Source organism: Parus major, chromosome 8 (genome assembly GCF_001522545.3).
Source record: "Parus major isolate Abel chromosome 8, Parus_major1.1, whole genome shotgun sequence".
In the NCBI taxonomy this organism is placed as follows: Eukaryota; Metazoa; Chordata; class Aves; order Passeriformes; family Paridae; genus Parus; species Parus major.
The window spans coordinates 3,121,899-3,143,443 of record NC_031777.1 but is presented as its reverse complement, the minus strand read 5'-3'; the positions used below and the strand labels follow the sequence as shown (position 1 = coordinate 3,143,443).

Below are 21,545 nucleotides of genomic sequence, written 5' to 3'. Positions count from 1 at the left end.
CTAGCTGCTTGTTCCATGCTGTGGCATTGAAAATAGGACTGGAAAGTTAGTACTGCTTTGCATTTTTCTGGGGCAAAGTGCCTAAAATAACTCCTGTTATTTCCTAATGGGCAGGTATGAAGGTGAGTAGTTTTGCCTGACACACAACATTGATCCAGGGGTTGGAAAAACAAACATTCATTGTTCCTTATTCATTCCTAAATTATCTGTAAGACATTTTATTAAAAATGACTTGGGTGTACAATATCTGAAGTATATTGCTGTGAGGACATCATCTACTGACTAAGGCAATATCCATCAATCAGTCTGTCAGCACCTGTCCCTAGTGCATGTAAGACCCATTTTTCCTCCCCTTGCAAAGAACATTAATACATTATGATTTATAATATCACTGTGACTATGTGCTTACAAAGCATCTGCATCACAAGGCATCTTTGCTCTATTATTTGCATATATTATGAATTCTCATTCACTAAAAATTCCTGTAGAAACTTCTGAGACTCATGCTTCTGAGTAGTTTCACTGATCAAGAAAGCTAATTTTTAAATTGACAGGATGGCAAAGCTTCTTAGCTTCACAGATTTCAGACACAGAACTTCAGGAGAGTGACATTTGTGATAACTGCAGAGTTCAGTCAGAGGCTGTAATGCAGGAATTACCAGGAAGGGATGTAGACAAGTTTTAAATGACTGACTTTTGTAAGATGCTCCAAAGCAGAAGGCTTTGGTTTAATTTACAGGCTTGAGAACTCATCTGCTTTTAGAAGTCAGGGGTGAGAGAGATAAACCCAAACACTTTGAACAGGTTTTCTGATGTTTTCACCTGCTATTCTGTACAGCCACTGGTACTAATTTTGGAAAGCAGTCTCTCAAGACAGTTATTAGCTGATTATTGTCCTTGCTTTTTGATTGTTTTGGGGTTTTTTTTTGTTTTTTTGTTCTTTTGTTTTAAATTACTACTTTCCTGACCCTTGCCACCTCTCTATATTTTCATATTTTCCATACTTCTACTCTGGTTGATAGAGCCATTTGTATCTGGATTTGCATTTCAACAAACTCCCACTGTAGGTAGGTCCCACAGCATGAAAATAAGCTAGTCATGTTTTGAATAGTCTTCTCATGCTGATTTGCATTTTATCTTACAATCTGGCTGTCCTGGAAAATTTGGACAAGACTTTTTTTATGGTTTTTGGAAAGCTTTAGAGCACAAGACCTCCTTTAAGAGAAATTTAAGAAGCTATTCACAGTGTAACTTCTGCTGTGACCAGCACTACATCCCTCCTGCAGCTGTGGAGCTGTGTCTCTGGCTTTCTTGCACAGCAAAGGTTTAAAAATCAAAATCAGTGCTCCAGAGGAGTCTGAAGATATATTTGAAGGGATTGTTTGAAACTAAGTATTCAAAGGATGTAAGCAGAGAGGACATTTCTGATACCAGTGTTTGATAATGGACTATCAAAGCAGAAAAACATCAGCCAGAGCCCAGTGGTTGGGAGATGAGGTTTGATAAATTCAGTCTTGGAGCTAAGGAGCAATTTGCTAAGCAGGAGTGGAGTTAACCATTGGAACAGCTTACAGGGGATCACACAGGCTCTTTATGTCTTTGCCTTTTGTGGTGACAATTGAATGCCCCTTTTTCTGGAAGATAGGTCTTTGTTCAGAAAGAATTCAGTGAATGGATGAAGTCCATTGATGGGTGATGTTCTGAAGATGTTTCAAGTCAGGTTAGATGGATTTGTTTTCTCGTGTCAGTGGCTCTTCTACATCTTTTCTATCACTTTAAATTTCTAGGGAGACTGTGTTCATGACTTACTTTCTTACAAGGACTTTTTAATTCTTGCTTTACTTCTGATGTCTGTCTCATGACTGACAGTCCCTTGCTGGCAGGTGACCTGCACGTTAATGTGACCTGTTAAACCACACAAAATGAAGATAAATAATAGAGATGTATTTATGCAGGTTTTCCTCCTCTGTGGATTTCCCCAGGAATGTTAATTCACTGAAGAAATCTGCTTATCAAAAACTTCACTGTCCTTTCAGTTCCTAGTTGCATCCTCCTGACTGAAGTCTTTGCCAGCTCTAGTTCCATTTCTTACAAAGTTTTTTTTTTTTATCTTCACATATTTTAAAATACTCCAATAAGCCAGTTTCATATTTGATATGTAATACACTTCCTCTGCTATCATGAACATTTTAAAATATTGGAAGGGATTAATAAAGCTAAATTATTACACAAGATGAGGCAGCCAGGGAGGAAAACAGGATCTGTATGGGATTTGTACTCCTAGAAAGGATGTAAAATTGGTAAATGTTCATAGGAAATCAATACTCATAACTCTGTTTTCTCTAGAACCTTTTATTTATAGCACTGATAGTTAATACTGCAAGTTTTTAATGGAAAGACAGTCTCAGGTGATTGTGAATACAGTGTTTGATTAGAGAACTAAAAGAAAGGGGTTGAAATTTTCATTTCATATTGACCAACCATATAAACCAAAATAACTATCTAATCCTTTCTCTGAAAGTTCTTTAATTCCATTCTTATTACAAGTATATTTATGTCATCAGTTTGCACAGTCTTAAAGAAAAGGTTCTACTTGTGGAAGCTGGACAAAATGTGATCCTCCCACACAGAGGGAAATTTGTTGGAACAGTTCATTTTGTAAAAAAAAATTAAAAATATTTTAAAAATCAGCTCTTTTTGCATAGAAATCTAGCTATCACAGGATTTTATATGATGTAGGAAGTGTTTCTGGGTTTTCATCCCAGATATGGGATGCAGACACATTTTTTCAGTGGGAACAGGAGGACAGCTCTGCTCAGTCTGGCACGCTGCTGGGGTACCTCACTCCTGAACCTCCTGTCCCATGTTCCCTCATTAACTGGGAATTCTGTAAAGCAAATGCCCTGCTTGGCAGGTGTTTTATGAAAATATCTGTCCTGCACAAACAATACTTGCTACAGTTTGTCTTAGTAATTGGAATTTTCCTCCCTGCTGGGACTTGATAGCTTTTTTTTTTTCTTCATTTGTTGGTTGGTATCTAATTTTTTGCCTTGCTGATCTAATGGCTTTTTGGTGTAGCTTGAGTTTTAGTCAGTGGTCAGCAAATATCCTTGTTTGTAATAGGGATTGGCAAGTGTATAAATTATTTAAAATAAAGACAGGTTCAGAAACTGATGAACAAAAGGCAGCTGTCTCTTTAAAGAGCGCAGTTTGATCAGAGCATCAGCCCCATCCCCTGAGGACAAAGGCAATTTTGATTTGTGGGGCCCAGGAGTCCCTCACTTAGCAGGATTCGTCCCTGCTCGTGCATGTGTAAACCTGCAAAATGCTCTTTTGTGTAGAATAAATCTTGGGTTGTAAATCCCATACGATTAAGTGTGACCCTTCATAAAGTCACGGTGACGAGTCTTCACTGCAGAGTGAGCTTGCTGTCCAGGCAGGGCAGAATTATTTCCCATTTAGCTTGTTTTTAGTTTTTTTAGATAGATAACCACCCACCAGTGCTGATGGCTTCTTTGAGCCCCCAAGATTGCTGCTGTCTCCTTACCTCTCTCTGCTTTACCCCATGGCAGCGGGGGCTGAATCCAGCAGGGATTGTTCTCACTGCTGAGGAGGAGGAGCAATTCCCCCTGTCCTGAGGAAGAGGAGCGATTCCCCCTGTCCTGAGGAAGAGGAAGAGGAGCAATTCCCTCTGTCCTGAGGAAGAGGAGCAATTCTCCCTGTCCTGAGGAAGAGGAGCAATTCTCCCTGTCCTGCTGCTGAGGAAGAGGAGCAGCTCCCCCTGTCCTGAGGAAGAGGAGCAATTCCCCCGTCCTGAGGAAGAGGAGCAATTGCCCCTGTCCTGCTGCTGAGGAAGAGGAGCAATTCCCCCTGTCCTGCTGCTGAGGAAGAGGAGCAATTCCCCCTGTCCTGAGGAAGAGGAGCAATTCCCCCTGTCCTGAGGAAGAGGAGCAATTCCCCCTGTCCTGAGGAAGAGGAGCAATTCCCCCTGTCCTGCTGCTGAGGAAGAGGAGCAATTCCCCCTGTCCTGCTGCTGAGGAGGAGGAGCAATTCCCTCTGTCCTGAGGAAGAGGAGCAGTTCCCCCTGTCCTGAGGAAGAGGAGCAATTGCCCCTGTCCTGCTGCTGAGGAAGAGGAGCAATTCCCCCTGTCCTGCTGCTGAGGAAGAGGAGCAGCTCCCCGGCTCCTGCTGCTGTTGGCAGGCAGCAGCAGATTCCATTATTGCCGATCAATGCCGCCGCCATGCAGGAGGAGGGGAGAGGGAGGGGTGGGAGCTTCCTATGCACAGATTGATCAACCTGCCATTGCATGAACAAATCCATTGCTAGGAAGGCTGGGATGCTGGGATAATAGCTGGAGCAGGAAGGGGCTTGTAAACAGGGGAATGCAGGCTCGTCACTAGTGGGGAGGGGATTTGAATTGCCTCTGAGCTTGCTGGTTTTTCTTCTAGCGTAAAGCACAATACCTGAGCCTTCAAACAAAGCCAACACTGTGAGGAATGGTAGGGCTACATTGCACTTAGCTGATGAGCTATTGTGCTGACTTATTTGAGCTTCTTCAGCACTGATGTATTTCTACTTTTTACTTAAGTTGATTCTATCATAACCTGCTGCTTCTTCAGGATTTTGAGACCTCTGTTTCCCCTGCTTCCTTTTTTTTTTTTTTTTTTTTTTTTTTTTAAATTTTTGCTTTCTTCCTGTTCCTGCTTGGACTGAAACCTGACACAAAGGGACAAGTACAAATCCCAGTTACTGCTCCCACCCATGCCTGCAGTGTCAGATGTAGGCTTGAGATCACGTTCTCATGTTTGTCAGTGTAGACAATAACTGGAGTACTGGAATCCCAAGACCATCAGCTCCTCCCCACCCTTCCTACCCTGCTTCGTTCACTTACTGTGTTCCGTATGGAAAAGTTTTCTGGCTGGAAAATAAGTCTTCTTTCTCCTGGGCATGTGGCCGAATGGCTGGATAGCAGCACTGAAGATGAGAAAAGCCTTCTCTCGTTCCTTGGTACGGTAGGGTACAAACTGTATTTTTGGGGTTTTAACACTTTACTGGGAAGCCTTTACGACTTTGGTGCTTAATTCCTTCAGTCTTTCAGTTACCTGACCTTATTTGTTTTAAAAGCTTTTAAGTGGCGTGAACTGTTAATTAAAACGTGGTTACAACCTTTTTGAAATAGTTATAAACACATTGGCCAAATGTTACCTTGTAAATGGGCATGTGCCCTGCAGCGAATGAACTAAACTGGACTAAACTGTGTTATTTACTGCTCTGGTTTTCTTCCCTGTGCCATTTGACAAGCTGATCACTGGGTTCAGACCACTTCCTCTGATTTCTGTCAGTTTGCCTGACTTCTGAACTGCGTGATGGTAGCAAGATAAATCAAGGGAGACTGCTCAAAGTTTTTCTTCTTAAGAGAAATGTGCAGATGCATTTAGAATAAAAATTCCCAAACGGTGTCTTAACTGTGGGACTACGTTTGGGGTTCACTGACACCTCTCAGATGTCTGCAGTACATTGGGTCTTTTCCTGTGTCCATAACAATAATTTTTACTGTTCAGGGACAAAATCTCACCACAGTGAGCAAGAAGTGCTGATGCTCAGAGCAGCTTTCTGGGCCATGGAGAGGAACAGGCAGGAGCTGCTGAGCTTTGGGGCATTCAGGAGCCGGTGAGCTATCCCAAAGGATTGCTTTTTGGAGAATGCCTCTATTCACAGCCCTTTTACAGACAGTAAAAAGATTTGTTTGGAAAGCTGTAGCTCAAGGCTGTTGTTTAATAAGGAGGACAATAAATATTGATATCATACTAATGTGTGTTTAAGTCATAAGCCTCTAAACAAATTAGGCTGCAGGAACAAGTTACCATTCGTCAGCTGATCGGAGATAATTGTCTGTGCGCAATCTCTGCAGCAAACACAAGGTAATTTGAATTAGCAGGGGCAGTCCAAGATCATTAGGAGCTAACGAGGACATCAGCATCTCCAGGTCATGGGCAGCAGCTCCTTCTCTCTGCTTTTGTGTTGGCTCCCTTGTCCAGGCAATTTGTTTGGCTTCGTGTGGAGTCAACCATGAAGGGAAGTTTTAGAGGCTGCTGCATGAAGAGGTCAAAAAGGAGCAGCTATCCCAAATTTTGTACAGCCACCCACAGCAGGCAGAGGATATGTTGAGCAGTTTAGGGATGTGCATCTGCTTCATTTCTGACTTGATTTGCAGAGCTGGAGGATTTGTTCTTCCGCTTCAAATTGAATGAATGCATCAGTCTAAGAACAGCTGATGGTGTTCTCACTCAATGCTATGTACAATTTCCTCCAAACTTTCAGGGAAAATAAATTGTGGGACTTTATACTTGAAACCCCAAAGTTATTCTCTCTTATGATATTGATATCTGTGCCATTTCTTCCAGCCTCCTCTAATATTTACCTGCTTTGCATGTTAGGTCTTGTCTTTCAGACTGTAAAGTCGTTTAGGAATCAATGACTTAAGGATCTTTCAAGTTACTTAGTGTGTCATTTAGGTTGCTTTCTATGCACCTTCTGTACTGGGCACTAATTCAATTACACTTTTTTTTTATATGCCAGCACAATGCAAGCGTCTAACACCAACAGAATTGCCTTTCTGTAAATTAAAAATATTTTATAGTTACCTAGATTGTCTTCCAAGACTTATCTGATGGACTCAATCCCTAGTAAAGCACAGACAGTATCTTCTTTTCAAACCCCCACTAATGGACTGGGAGAGTTTTTGATCATAGTTTGTATCTAGCAGTTGTTTGATGCTGGAGTTCTACAGCCAGTGAGCTTTGCAGGGTTCCCTTTGTATTTCCCTTTCCAGGCTTGGCAGCTTTTGTGCACTTCAGTGTCCTGAAACTTGGTTACATTCACTCTGATGTATCTTCTTGTGATTTTTTTTTCCCCTGTCTGGTTGCCTTGTTAAATGTGGAAAAGCTATCTCTGCAAATTTCCATTTTTTTCCTTTAAGTTATACCTTGCAGGATTTGCATAATGTATTTTAGTCAGAACGCAAACTTGGACTTCAGGACTTAAAACAGATTTGAGGGGTTTGAGTTTGCTTTTACCTTAGGCTTCTTGTACAGGCATTTAATGAAATTTTTATGACAATCTGTGAATTGGGCCCTAGCCTGAATTCTCCCCAAGTGAGCAAAATGAGAGAGAATTCTTATTGCAAGATAAAACATTTAACATTTTTATTTATTTTGATATTTCAAAATAAAACTTGAAATTTTCCTATTTCACTAGGTAATACCCATGTGGAAAATGCTGCTGAGACACTTCTACCTCCTCTTGTTCTTTCTTCTCTATCTGCAATTATAATTCCTACCTGCTGTGGCTGTCCCACAAAGCTGGGAGGTTTGTTTAGTGTCTGCTTCTCCCACCTGGAGAAAAAGCTCTTCAGAGTGAAAATACAAATTTCCACCACAGCAAGTCTTTCAAGTGGCCACAGCACCCAGCAATAGGAAATTTAGGTCAACCCCCAGAGCCCTGTGGTGACCAGAGGTCACTGAGGCTACACCACTGTGGCTGAGAGGGTTCCCTTCAAGGGAGGGCAACCCTCACCACTGCTCCATGTAGTAAGTGGCACCTGGCTTACACAAACCTTCCTCCTGGCCTACAGAACAAGCTTTGGTGTTGCTGAGGGTAGAGAGTGGCTCAGCAGGATGGGAGACCTACCTTCATTGTATCCTTGGGCAGTTCCCTCCTCTGAGGCATCTGCCACTGCAGAGGAATTGGCTCAGCTGATTTGCAACTGACTGTTGCTATGTAGTGTGTAAATACTCATTTGGATAAATACTTATTTACATAAATATTACTGCGTATTACCAAGATAACAGGTGATTAAAATGACCCACTGAGATGTTTACAACTCATTTTTTTAATGGTATAGTGGAAAGTGTCCCTGCCTGGATGATCTTTAAGGCTCATTCAATCCCAAACCATTGTCAGATTCTGCAATTTTTTTGTTGCAGGTTGAAATGGGGAGGATCTGTCAGGTGGGTTTTCTTCCCTTTTGCTTTTTTGTTTTGTTTTGTTTTGTCTTGTTTTCTTCCCAGAAACAGAAAGGCTGAGAAGGGTTTTAGATTGTTTTGATGGATAAACAATGTGATCTGTCTGTAGCCTTGGTCCCTGAGAGTGAGCAATGCAGAAAGCAGTTGTAATTTAATACTAAGCTGATGAGAGGTGCATTGATTTTTGCAGCAGGTGAAGATTATGCAAAAGTAGCCTCAAGCATTACTGGTGGAGCAGGGGAGGGAACTGTCTAATTTTTTGCCTGGTGGTGACAGTATAGATTTCTTTCACAAGACTCAGCAAAAATACTGTTCTACAGGCGTCATAGCAAGTTGCTTCAGCTTTTGATTTCCAGTTAACATATCCCGACAATTTTGCTCTATCTGGGTCTTCTTTTTCCTAGGGACTAAGTGTGTCTATTTGCTCTTGTTTTTTGGAAGGAGAAGAGAGGGAAAGGTAGTTTTTATTTTTAGTTCACTGCAGGCACCTAGTGAATATTTCATTTTCCCTTCCCCGTTTGGTACACTTCTGTGATGGTGTGAGAAAAGAAGAAACTCATTTTGCCGATGAAATGTCAACATTTTATTTGCAGAAAAGTTGGATTGCTGCTGGGTGGGTGTTGGGGAGGAGAGGGAGGGCAAGGGGAGCCAGGCACATTCCTTGTGGTAGCTTTTCAGCCCCACTCAGTTTAAAGTTAAGCTCTTTCCCAAACTGCCCCTCCTGCAGAAGGTGGTGTGGAAAATGCTGGGGAGTTTGGGCTCGTGTTTCCATTTATGACTCAGCAAAGTTAAGGGACTGTTTTAAATTACCGGAGCAGCTTTGATGTGATTTCCTGCGCGTGAGAAGCGGAGGAAGCCAAACCTATTACGTTACTCGTTACCAGCCAGTGTAACATAAAAGGTGCTCACTCTAGCCCTGTGCCAATGGAATATATCAATCCCATGGACATGGGAACGGCAGGGACAATCCTTTATATTCTACCCAGCACAGCTCTGGGCAGAGCAGTACTACAGGTGCTGCAGAAAATAAAGTTTCCCTTCATCTAGGCCAGGGAGGCAGCTGGTGATATTAAAGTGCACCGTCAGGTAAAACTGGCTCCTGAGGTGGTGGGACCGACTGACTCAAAAAACCTTGGGCTGGCACTGGCCGTGCTCCAGGTGCTTTGTTCTCTAAAGGTGCCCTGATGGGGACCTACCCTGCAGCTCTGGAGCAGGAGATGCTGTCGGAGAGCGCTGCCGGTGCTGCTCCAGAGGAGGAGCGCTCTCCCCACAGGGGCAGCTCTCCGGCGCTGGAGGGCCGGGATGCGCTCGGTCGCTGCGGGCAGGGCTCGGGCATCGCCCTCACAGCTGGCTGTGCCCTGCCCTTTCCTCACACACCACACCGTGTGTGGACTCTGCCCACTTCGAGAGGCTGCTCTCCCTCTTAGCAGTCCTTTCCCCCGGCAGACCGAGGGGCTCAGTGTCAGCAATTTGCTTTTTGAAAAGATAAATACCTACCGAGCGAGACACTAATACTGCAGGGTCCGGATTCCTTTGCCTCTCCTCCTCCTCCTCTATGCTCCATTTTGTCAGTCTCCAAGCATCCATGGGAGAGACGTACTATAACTCTGCTGAAATCAAAATCCGCTATGCAAAGGCATCACAAGTAATGTTATCCCTGAAGAAAGCTTCTCTCCTTTTTTTTCCTTCGGCTGTTTGGAGGAAAACGCCGCTCCCGTGGCACCAGCTGGCTGGCTCTCCCCATAAAGCTCGCTTTTTGCCGCTGTGAATCAGGATGCTCAGGGAAATTTTCGGTGGCGGAGGGAAGCCGGCAGTTGGGCGTCTGTTAATAGCCTGAAAGTAACTAATGAGGATGTGCAGCCGGAGCGATTGATTGAAGAGCTGCAGTCCTGTGTGCTGCTGCTTCTCTCGCTCGCTCCTCGCCAGCCCAGGCAGGGGAGGGCGGCCAGAGACACCCGGCGTTCCCTCAAGTGGAACTCACGGATCCCCAGGGCCGGGCAGCCAGGAATGGGAGTTTAAGCTGCATCTGAAAGGAGGAACGGCAGGAGTCAAAATGTCACTGCCCGGAGTCACGGCTTGCTCCTTTTCTTTGAGGTTCAGAAGATAACAATGGACTTTCTGCTAGGAAGTGATTTTTTCCCTCCCCGTGTCGGGGGGTGTTTTGTGAAGCTGGATTCCTTAAAGTCTGGCAATTGAGCTGGAGATGGGCAGCACTTGTGATAAAGGTATCCGTATGCATACATAGGCATATCTAGCTTGATATAAAAAAATGCATATATGTGTGTTTGTGGGGAGATTTTTAGTGCTCTGTGTACTTTATTATGCTATTATTCCAGTGGTTGTACTAGTCAAAGACATCAGTGCAGCTTTTATGAATATTCGTGCTCATCAGATCAGTCTGCATGGATTTAAGATGCCAAAGTCGTGTCTTAGTACGGTCATACTGCCAGAACGAGGAGAAGTTGACCTATTTTATTTTTTTTTTGTCTGCAGAGATATATATGTCATATTACCCAGGCACTTTTAAGTCTTCTGCTGGTTGCATGCTTTGAGCAAGTGGTGGGATCATACACAACCGAACTTTGACCTTTGCCAAATTACATTCAGCTGGGACTAAAACTCAGCTTCCCTGGGTCTTGATTGTAGTTGTCTGTTAATTACTGCACTGCTTACATAAAAAAATTGAATCTAAAAAAAAAATAGGTTTAAGTTCTCTGAATACTGTCTCTCTAACAGTAACAGAATATTAAGTATGTCCAGGTATTGGTCTTTATCAGCACTTTTTATTTTAATCTCCCACAGTCAAATCAGATTCACAGCCTTGAATTTGCCAGTGTAAATGCCATCATAGGTTAGTAAGTGAATAAGATACAGGTAAATAGGTGGTTTAATTCAGCAGTTTAGTAATGCACTCAAAACTTTCCTGTGGCTTCTGTCCTCCAGAGCACAAAGCCTGACTATTCCCCACCCCCAGGCACCCATTCACCACCTTCTTCTTCTTCTTCTTCTCTTCCTCAGAGGTCCCAGCAGAGAGATCTCCTCGCAGACGGAGCATCTCGGGGACGGGCACCTCTGAGAAAACCAACTCCATGGATGTTCCGAACACTTCTCCTTTCAGAGTACCAGTAAGTGTGCCTTCCCTGCAAAGGGGCATTTGTCTCATTGGATGGGAGGAGGAGATTTAAATATCACAGTGTACAGCCAGGCTGGGGGAGCCTGGGGGTAAAGGAAGATTTGCTTAATATTTCTGCTTGACCAAGAGGTTTTGCTATCAGGTGTCATATATGACCAATAAGATTCCTGGTAGATTCCTAACTTGCTCCTTTTCATTGCCTTGATCTGAAGTTACAGATAGAGAAGCAGAAGTGTTAATGTGGGCAGCGACCTATATAAATACTTCTGAAGTTGCCTCCAGGGATTGCATTCCATATACAATCTTGAGGAGGAAACAAGTTCCTTTAGGTTGGGGATATTTTTCCCTCTTCCCAATGAAGTACATGGAAAATTGAAATGGTTTGATAGTTTATTCAGAAGCTGATGAAATTTCTGTAGGTGTGTTAATTCCTCTTTAGCTCTTTGGGTTTTGTTCTGAGTTTGGTTGGCTGTGAGGCTGTATAAGAATTGTTCAGCTACAGCCTGGATTTTCCTTGGGTCAGTCTTTGGTCAGTGTGTCCAGGAGCACAAAGGCATTTCTATTATTAGACTGGGGACAAATGCTTCAAGTTAAAGTGAGGTGCCCAGTAATTTTCAACAAAATTTGTTCATGTTTTGAATATTTTAATTTGAGTATTTGAATTATAATTTAAATATTGTGAACATTATCATGCCCTCCATTACTTTTGGCAAGTAATCTGCCTACTTCAGAATAAATCTTGCATTGTGTCATTTTAAAAACAGCCAAAAGATTTAATGAGCTTCTTTAAAATTATTCAAGGATTAAGCTTGGTTAGAGTGTATAGAATACATGGTGTTTAAAGCAACCTGTGAATTCATGGTATATTGGAATGAAGAAAGGGACCAAGGAAGTGTTGAATACACTGGGTCTCCTTACTTGGGCCCTTTTCAGAGTCATAGAATAATACAGATTGGAAAGGACTTGAAAATCTCCAAAGCTGCTATCCCACCTGAGCTATTCTCTGTTCTATGAATGATCCTTTGTCACTTCAGAGATTTGTTTTCTGGATAGTACTTGGGGGAAAAAAAAGGCTTTGGTCCAGTTGTATCTGAAGCTGATACAAGAATATTCTGTTGTGCCAAGTTCTGAGATTTTGATACTGAGTCCATGATCCACAGAGTTCCAGGAAGATTTCTGAACTCTGAGAGCCTTCAAAAGTCTTATCCATGTCTCCATTTATAAGAAATTCTGTTTTCTTTGCCTTCATCTATAAGTAATAGCCCAAGCCTTTAGATGTACACATGCATTGTAGTAACATTTCTCTAACAACTGCAAGCTGTGTATCAGAAGTGTTTGATGACTACCTGTATTGTTTCTTTTATATGCCTCCTTTTTTCATCACTTTTGTACCATTCCTTTTAATGATGATCCTATCTCTTAAGTAATGTTTTAATGGTTCTCTAATTCTTCTCTAATAGTCCTGTAATACTTCTTAGCTCCTGCTCCCTTTCAAAACAAGAATGTTTCTCATTTCCCCTGGTGGTGTGTTGGGCTTTTAGGACTCTGGCAAATAGGCTCAGGAATCAGTACCTGGCTGCTTTTCTTGGGCATAAACCAGCAGAGAGCTAGAAGCTATTTGTGCCACGTGGAGCTGGATTCTGCTGCTTTGTCTGCCTGACCACCTGTACACCCAGGAGCATAATGCACCCTCCTGTCCTCCTCATGGGGACAAGGCTTCTGGCTTTGGAGGTTTTGTTGTGAGTAACCCATTTATAGCCTGTTACTCCTAAGTGGGGGCTGAGATCACCCTGTTTTAAAACAGGGCAGCTTGTGAGCTTTTTAAAAGAGCAAGCTGCAATTGGAAGTCAGATTGCTTAACAATACAGATGAGCTCAAGCCAAAACTGCTGAAACCAAACACAGTGTTAACTTGGTAGATTGGCACACATCTAATAGGTGGCTGAGAAGATGGGGAGGAATCGTGTTCCTGCCTGTGAGTGATAATAAGAATTTCCCAGCTCTCAGAAAGAGGAAAGGTGACTTGGGCACCTCGTGAGAGTCTCAGTCTTGCATCACTGATCTGAGAAGAGCTGCAAGTGAAGGATGCAAAAGGTGCTTGTAATGGCTTCAAATTTGTGTCTGTGAGGTTGTCCCTATTTGACAGGGATTTATTCTACATATAAAGGAGATTAATAGTAAGAGAACTTGCTTTTTTTGTTTTTCCAGACTTTGTCACCTACAGTGCAGGTTGGAGGGCTACAGGCAGCTGCAGCATAGTGCTGTCTCAGTTATTCTTCCCATGGCCCTGACTCTGTGCCATACCTCATCTCCTCACTGCTTGGATTTCTAACAGGAAGCAGCTTAAGGCAGGGGACAGCTTAACCTTCTTCCATCCTGATGGAAAATTATGCTGAGACTTTCATAATAAGTTGCTTTTACAGCTTTTTAAGTTTGTCTCTCAGAACAGCTATTTAAGAGCTGTCTTCTCAATAGGACAGTAGCTTCCAGCATGTTCTGTGCAGGTTTTTTTCCTTTTGAGCACAGGCAGTGGTACTCACTCAGAACAGGGCATCTGGTTTTTAATACTGCTAACTGGCATTGCTTTAGCATCTGGAATTTTGATTCATAACAGCATAATTGCCTTTAAGCAAACATTTCCTTGACAATGCATTTTTTAAGTAGCCTCTTCAATGGCAGTGGTCAATGAGGGATTTATTTTTGAGGGCTGATGTGTAAAATTTGTGAATTTGCCTTTTTACCTCCTGCTTGGGTACTGGAGGAAAATATGTATGTTTAAATTTGTGAAAAGCAGAATTTCTGTAGTTACACTCTTTCCTAGGATGAACCACTCCATGGACCAGCATGTCCAGGCAGAATGGAGCTCGGAGCAGCCTGGGATAGTGGAAGGTGTCCCTGCCCATGGCAGGGGGGTTTAATGAGATGATGTTTAAGGTCCCTCCCAAGGCAAACCATTCTATAAGTCCATGGTTTGTTCTGGTTATCTCCCACCAAGGGGAGTAAAGGGAATTCTGCAAATGTTGACACTGCACAACACAGACAGCGAGAAGAGCTCTTTGTGCTTGTCCTTTCCTCCCCATGGCCCCACATTTTCTTGTCTGCACTTGAAGCATTAGTCTCCATCTAAGTTCAGCTGTGTGCATTGATGTTTGATGATTTCCAGGTGTGTCAGGAAGAAATATTGAGAGAGAAGGGAAGGGCACAAAAGGTAGGAAAACAGAGATGAAGAAATGCATCTACTCCCATAAAGACGGATGTGCTGTTTATAGATACACATATAGGAAGAGTCATTTTTTAATAATGGATATTATTTGACTGAACAAATAGGGAGGCAGAGGGAGCTGGCTCCAAGTAGGCACTGTGACGCATAGGTGGGCGAGAAACCAGCTTTTCCCTTCCCACACACACCATGTCCTGGCAGCGCCTCGGCCTCCGTGCATCCCGTTCCCTACCGTGGCACTGTGGAGCCCCAGCAGCACTGCTGCAGCCTGACACATTCCCTCATTGCTCTGCTGTTGGAATTGGGTAAATATGGGACTATCCACATCCTCAGACCTCCTGCAGTGGCAGGATGGAACCTCTCAACTCACTCTTCAGACTCTCACTGCACTCTACACTTTTGGCTCAGAGTTGTTATTACAGATAATATGATTCATCCATGTCTGCTGGCTGATGGGGAAAGAAAGATGAGAAAGAGGCAAAGGAACAAGTGTGAATGAGACAGGAAAGCCAGAGCACAATCTTTGAAGTAAATAAAATGATTTTTTATAGGAACCCTGATGTAGGATACTTGCAGCTTGCCTTCCTTGGTTTGTTTCTGGCTGAGGGTATAATTGGATCTATAGAAGTGCTGTCTGCCTCTTTGCTCTTTAAGAGTACTGCTAAATGGAACAGAAGACAATGCAGCCAGCCCGAGTGAAGGTCAAAGCTTGATGAGATCTCGTGGCTGCCCAGCCTCATCTTTTATGCAGTCAGCAAGATTGTTGCTTCTCCAGAGCACTGCTCTGCTCCTGCTGTGCTGCCAGGGTAGGAGAAGTCTGAGCTGTGCTGCCCATGTGACCCCAAAGCATACAAAGACATATTTTTAATTCTGCATCAGCACCAATGCAGAGATGGAATTGTTGATTTGCATTAGTGTGAGGCACCACAGCATCCCCCATGAAAAACACTGTGCTCAAATCTGTTCCCTCAATAGAAATTTGCATTTTTCCTTCCACTTTCTGCTCTTTACTTCCTGTGACATGTTTATTTGAATCTGCTCTAGTTGTTATCACTTGCCTGTGCTGTGATGGCTTAGATGTGCTGGCTATTGTGTGAATTCTGTGTCAGAAAGCATAAATGGGTGATTGACTATCTCCAGGATGCTCACCACGCTTTCACCCGTATCTTTATTCTGGGATGGTGCTGTTCATAGGCTCTATAACCTTCACAGTGTCCTGCTGCCACAGCAGATTTGTTCATTACATCAAACTTTAGTGGTGCATCAGATGATGGGGATATCCAGGCTCTGACACTGTCTGGTGGACCTCAACAGCAGGAGCATTATTCTCATGTTTGGTGTAAACCTGGCTTTATCCAATTCTTTTTATTCCTTAGTTAAAGTAGGGAGCTATGAATGTACATAGCTTTAAACAGTGCTCACATTCCAGTTGTCCTTGGCTCAGTAGTATTTAAATATGCGCCGACTCATTTTATTCTTCGCCTCCAAATCATGACTTAGTCAAGTTATGTGAAGTTTAATTAATGCATCCTCTGCAAATGAGTCCTTCTGGCCCTTTTATCACTTTTCTTGTGTTTTTAATTCCCTTCAATTGATTCTCCAAGTTCTGGTACTAAAGTTCACAGGAATGTGTGTTACCATTTTCTAATTGCTCCTAACCCTTTGTGTTATTTCTCTGTCCTCCCTGGCCCTCGCTTCACCTCCTAATTTAATATAGCTCAGTGTAATTAATGTGCTGTTTAACTTTTCTTCTGGATGATTAACAAGGATGTTAAGCAGAAGCAGTCAGGCCACTATCCCCACCACATCCCATTGGACCCTTTCTTCTACTCTTGATACCTTATCACTTGTTGTAATTACTCTTCTTAGATATTCCTGCAGCCCTTCCTCAGGTTTATGTTAGGAGTTTTAACAAAGCTGGTTTTTAATAATTTTTTGTAATTAGCATGTGAGCTGCGTTATCAAAAGGTGTTCTGAAGTGTTGGGCTGCTTGGTGGCTGCATGCCAGGGAAAGAGCCAGGGTCAGAAAATCATTGCCTGCCCTTCCTGACAGGCTCAGGTGACCTGTTTCTTATCATGTTAATTTTTTATCACTGTTGTTTTGTTCTTCTCCAGACTTTTTACCTTTATTCCTTAATTCTTGGATAGGGGTTTTTAAGGATGCTCCTTCCATCTGCTGTTCCTGCCGTGGGCAGCTCCACAAGGGCAGCCAGGTGCTGCTCCCAGTTGTGTCCAAGCTAAACCCCTGGCTGAACTGGGATCAGAAAAGCTGATGTGGCCCCCTTGGCTATCAGGTAGCTCTTGCTTCTTCATGAATTTTTCAGTGTTAATTCCCAGTGACTTGGAAATTTGATTCCTGCAGGACTTTTGTCTGCACATCATGCAGAGTGCACGCAACCTTACGGTGCATTTTATTAACAGGTGTATTATCAATGTAGCCTTGTTACAGCATCCTCTGCATTTCCTTGGGTTTCCTATTACTGTTCCTAAACTTGTTCCTCCTATTCTGCATCCCTCCTGTGGCTGTAGACCATCTTTCATTGGAAAGTTGAAATTGTTATCTGGCCAAATCTGCAGTGCTGTCCCATCAGGGGAAAAATATCTTTCCTGATCCTTGCTGTTGATCAGCTTGTGTCCTGAAGCATGATTATTGCTCACTCTTGTTATTTTTAAACCTGACTAATGCAGCTACATATGTTATTCTTCCTTATATAAACACATAATCCTTTTTTAATCTTGCTGAAAAAAATTTGTCTGTATAATATCTTGTGGTGCTGAATTGGATGGGCTCATTTATAGATAGCATTAGGAAAGGTCTCCTGACAATCAGTGAAACGTGCTGCCTCTCATGTTAAATTGCCCTTTGGTTTTCTTATATAACAGGGTGCATGAGGAGCTTAGATAATTTCCATTCTATTTGTTTTATACATCTATAATCCCATCTTGCCTTTGTTCCTAAAATAAATAGTCGGTCTTTAAAACATATCATTTGTAAATCCCCCTCTTGCCTTTAATCAGTTTATACTTCTGGAGTTCTGTTTTGTTCTAGCTTTCTTGCTGAGAAAATCACAAGAGTGATGCATTAGTGTGAAAGCTACGGCAGATTTACATAACACCACTCTGCTTTTATTGGGCTTTATCCTCTGTTTGTACATTCAAACATGCTTTATATCATTTTGTGCCTGTGCACAAACCACCTCTTCAGTGATGTAGTGCCAGGTTTTTTGACCTGGAGTAGATGATGGAACGTGGCTGTTGTAAGTCCCTATCTTGTTCTGTGTATTACCTCCAAGGTGTACCTAGGGTTGTTTTCATCACCTTTTCTACTGTGTGACTTTCAAAGGGAGTCACTGCTAATATTTTAACGCTGAGTGTTACTGGGCTCATAAGCACACTTCACCTCCTTGCTAGTTAAATTTGCCTTCTGCTGTTGTTCTTCAAGGAATGGTAAACTTCACCACTTTGCTGCTCATTCCTGGAATATCCTCCTAGTCTGATCTTTCTGCTTCACCACCTGGCCATCTTCCCCTGCTTCTTTGCCTCCCATAGCTTTACAACATTACTGGCACAGGACAGTGTTTTCACTTGGCTATGACACTATTTTTTTCCTTGATAGCTGCTTGTGAACAGCTTAAGGAATAAAATACTCCGTGTCCTCACCATGCACATTAGTGGGGATGCAGTTCTGCTCTCATCCACAGTCACTTGAGGGTTGTCTTTGTACCCATCCAGTCCTTCCCCTTAGAGAAGATGAGTCTCATTGCTCTGTAAATGAAGATACCCACCTGGTGTTATTAATAATGCATTGGTGCTCCTCATCAAGAATTACAGATGTTCAAGATGCGTTGCAAGGCTCAAATGAAGTATGTTTGTCTCCAGGAAGAGCTAATGTAGTTAACAGCCCTGTGTGTAAGATGGGCCTTTTTTGTTGCCCATTTTACCCTACTTCTAGTGCTTTGAAACCTCCACTGATACCACTAGATTTTTATCCATGGCCAATTTGTGTTATGCTTGTACACAGTTTCATTTGTTCATGGCTGAATTAACCTTTCCCTTTCAAAACAGCCTGGACAATCATTATTTATTATGCATGGGCTGCTCTCCCTGGAGTGAAGAATCATCATCCCTGGAGTGAATGTCCATAGGGAGCAGCAGTTCAGGAGTTGAGTAGTTCTTGGGCTGTCTTTGAATTTGTCAGACAGTTCCTATGCTGCTCTGCTCAGGTTAAGGACAAACAGCCAATTGGCATCTTTGGCACAAAGTGAGCTTTTCCTAAAGCCAAAACCTCCCTCAGCAACCATCACCCCTGGGTTGGGAATACTTGGAGTGAGAGTTTCTGTAGCTATGAGGGGAAGTTTCCAACAGCCTGCTGAATTATCCCCTTCTCCTGTGGAGATTGCTTCTTGGCAGAGCAGGAGAGTGGAGTAGCTTAACTTCCAAATGAGATGAACAGAATTCTCAGTGGGATTGAATTATTTTTAGATGTTGTTATCATTGGGTTTTCTCTGGCCAGTGTTTGATGCTTTTGGATGAGATGACAAACCTGCCCTGACCTATTCCTGATTGTGTGTGTGGTTGTGCACCATTGTTCTTGCCCAGTCTCTCTTTTGCATCCTAGCTAGTTTATCCTACCAAATATTTTGTACTTTTTTGATTAAGAACACAGTCTCATCAATTTGGGCAGTTTGGGTAATAATTTACATCTTTTTTGTCTGAGGGTGTTTGTTTAAGCAGTGAAATTCCCACTGTATTTAAAGAAGCTCCATGATGATTCTTAAAGCTCAGACACTCCATTACATTTAGATAAAAGAACCAAACAAGAGTCTGTTTTGTGTTGAAATAAGTATTTAGGAGAAATACCTTAGACAATAAGAAAAGCAGTAAAGGTGTTTTAGTCTTTTTAATGGTGCAGGCTGCTTTATAAACATTGGCAGGGATTTCTTGTCTACAGGAGTAAAAGGAAATAAAACTTTCAGTTAGGTGGTATTGTTGCTGATAGAAGTTTATTTTTCATCACTACATCTTTTTTATATCTGTATTTGGTATTTAAAACCATTTCCTTTGGCAAATGCAGGTCAAAAAACTCTGCTCAGTTCTGGCACATGTGAATTTTTCATGCTGCTCCCAGGCTGTCCATCTGTAAGCACTGGCCCTGCATGAACTGCCAGCACAGAGCAAATATTGTAAATGTTTTCAACTCTTTTGAGAATGACCAATAATCAGTCCCTTTGTTAGAATAAATTTTTGTCTTGAAATATGTTCTTACCCTGTTTGTGTTTGTTGTTTCTTTTTTTGTATAGTCAACCCTGGATAGCCTTATTCAACCCCAGATAGAACATTTGTTTCATTGAGGTATAGGTTATGTTCAATTAAACCAAGGGCATGTTCCATGTTAAAGCAGTACCAGTTTAAAATTGTACATGCACACAAAAAATGAATATTCGCAGTCCTTCTCTGAGTGGGATTTTGAATTATTCAATATAAATACTTCTGGACCCCTGCTGAACTGGGTCAGCTTTGTGTTATTTGCCCTTAAGGGGAAAAAGCCCTGTTATTTCATGTTTGCAATTCGAGTAGACTGAGAGGTACTGGACCGAAGCCAGGGCCCACCAGATCTGAATCCCTGTTGGCTGGGTTTGTTACCTTTTATGCTGAGAGGTCAGAATATACAAAAGTGCCTTTGAAAGTGCTGTGCATCCTCTACTTGAATTCCAGCAATGGCCCCAAGAGAAGCCCAGGAGCATCTATTGATTACAAGGATTTTTCAAAGGCACTTTTTCAATGCCAGGACCAAGGAAAGTGCAGCATCATGGGCAAAATGTGGCACACACACAGCTGAAAACACATCTTCCCTTTTGACACTACCTTTTCCCCCAGAACATTGTATACATTTGTGAGGTTTGGTTTTTGTGCTGTTTTGCTGACATTGTTGTTGTTTTTTGGTTTGGTTTGGTTTTGGTTTTTGGTATTTTTTGTGGGGTTTTTTTTTTTAGTATTTAGGTATCAGGTCTTTTCCTTTCCACTTTATCAGGAGAGTGTAGCAGCCCTCAGCCCTGAGGAGCCTCTGGCTGGCAAAACTCAGAAACTGAAGGGGAATCTTAAATGTAGCACTTCAGATTCAGAAAGCAGATTCCCCTTCCTTTGTTCCCTCTGTCTCCAGAGGTTTTCAGTTCTTGGCTAGACCAGGTCAGAATTAGGCTGACCCTGTGTTAGCAGCACACCCCCATTGAGCACGAGATGATCCCAGAGGTTCCCTCCAACTAACATGGCTTTGGGCTGTGATTGTTGGGTGAACAATTGTAATTTGAAGACATATTCTTTGAAGATTTATTTTATTTTTAGATCCTAAGCAGATTTTTGAATTGAGCTTTGCTTCTTACCAATACTGTAACTTATATCCGAAGCCACTGGTGTGTGAAATGCTTTGAAATACTCTATTCTGGCTAGCCAGATTATTGAAATTATGAATAATTTTAAGATTTAATGTGCTACATTTAAATTCAAAAGGAAAACCTGTCTGCAATTGTGGGCTCAATAGAAGCTCATGATATAAGACCTCTGTACTTTTAAGCTCACCAAGAATTACAAACATGGCATATAGAGGGGAAGTAGGAACAAATACTGATATTGAAGATTGCTCCTTATTAAATGATAATTGGGAAGTTTGGGTCTCTTGTTGGAATCCATAGAAGTGCCCCAATGATGTGAGGAGTGCTAATTACTGCAATTGGAAGCTCTCACCTCCTGGAACTGTCACTGACAATCCAGCCCTGCCTTTCCTGCTGCTCAGAGGAATCCCAGTCCAGCCTGTCCCATGACTGGCATCAACCAGTGTTTGGACTCAGTGGCAGTGCATTGAGTGATTCATTACTCTGTTTCACTTCTGCAACTTCTCATTTTAGGGCTTCTTCAGCAAGCGCCTGAAAGGATCTATCAAGAGGACAAAGAGTCAATCCAAACTGGACAGGAATATAAGTTTCCGTCTGCCCTCTCCCAACAATTCCGAGGACAGGTAAGGTGCGATGCGCCTGCAGAGCTGGCACACAGCATGTGGAGGGGATGAAGAGCCAGGAAGGTTTTTTTTTGTCCAGCTGGCACGAGGAGGGGTTGTGGGGCTGCCTCTGGCACGTCAGAAGTTTAGTGTGCAGTGTACTGCTGATGCAGGATG

General features: G+C 42.5%; 1 protein-coding gene across 12 annotated transcripts in view; it reads left to right on the top strand.

The window, feature by feature from the left end:
- The window catches only part of RASAL2 (RAS protein activator like 2), a 160,746-nt gene that overhangs the window by 102,596 nt on the left and 36,605 nt on the right, over positions 1-21,545 (top strand). For 11 of the 12 annotated variants that reach the window (XM_015636564.3, XM_015636563.3, XM_015636562.3 and 8 more), the window contains 2 exons: positions 11,044-11,150; positions 21,280-21,389. In XM_015636564.3, the coding sequence (XP_015492050.1) occupies positions 11,044-11,150; positions 21,280-21,389 (217 nt within the window). Of the gene's footprint in view, positions 1-9,387; positions 10,251-11,043; positions 11,151-21,279; positions 21,390-21,545 lie in introns of those variants that run through there. The other variant, XM_015636570.3, reaches the window with a different exon arrangement.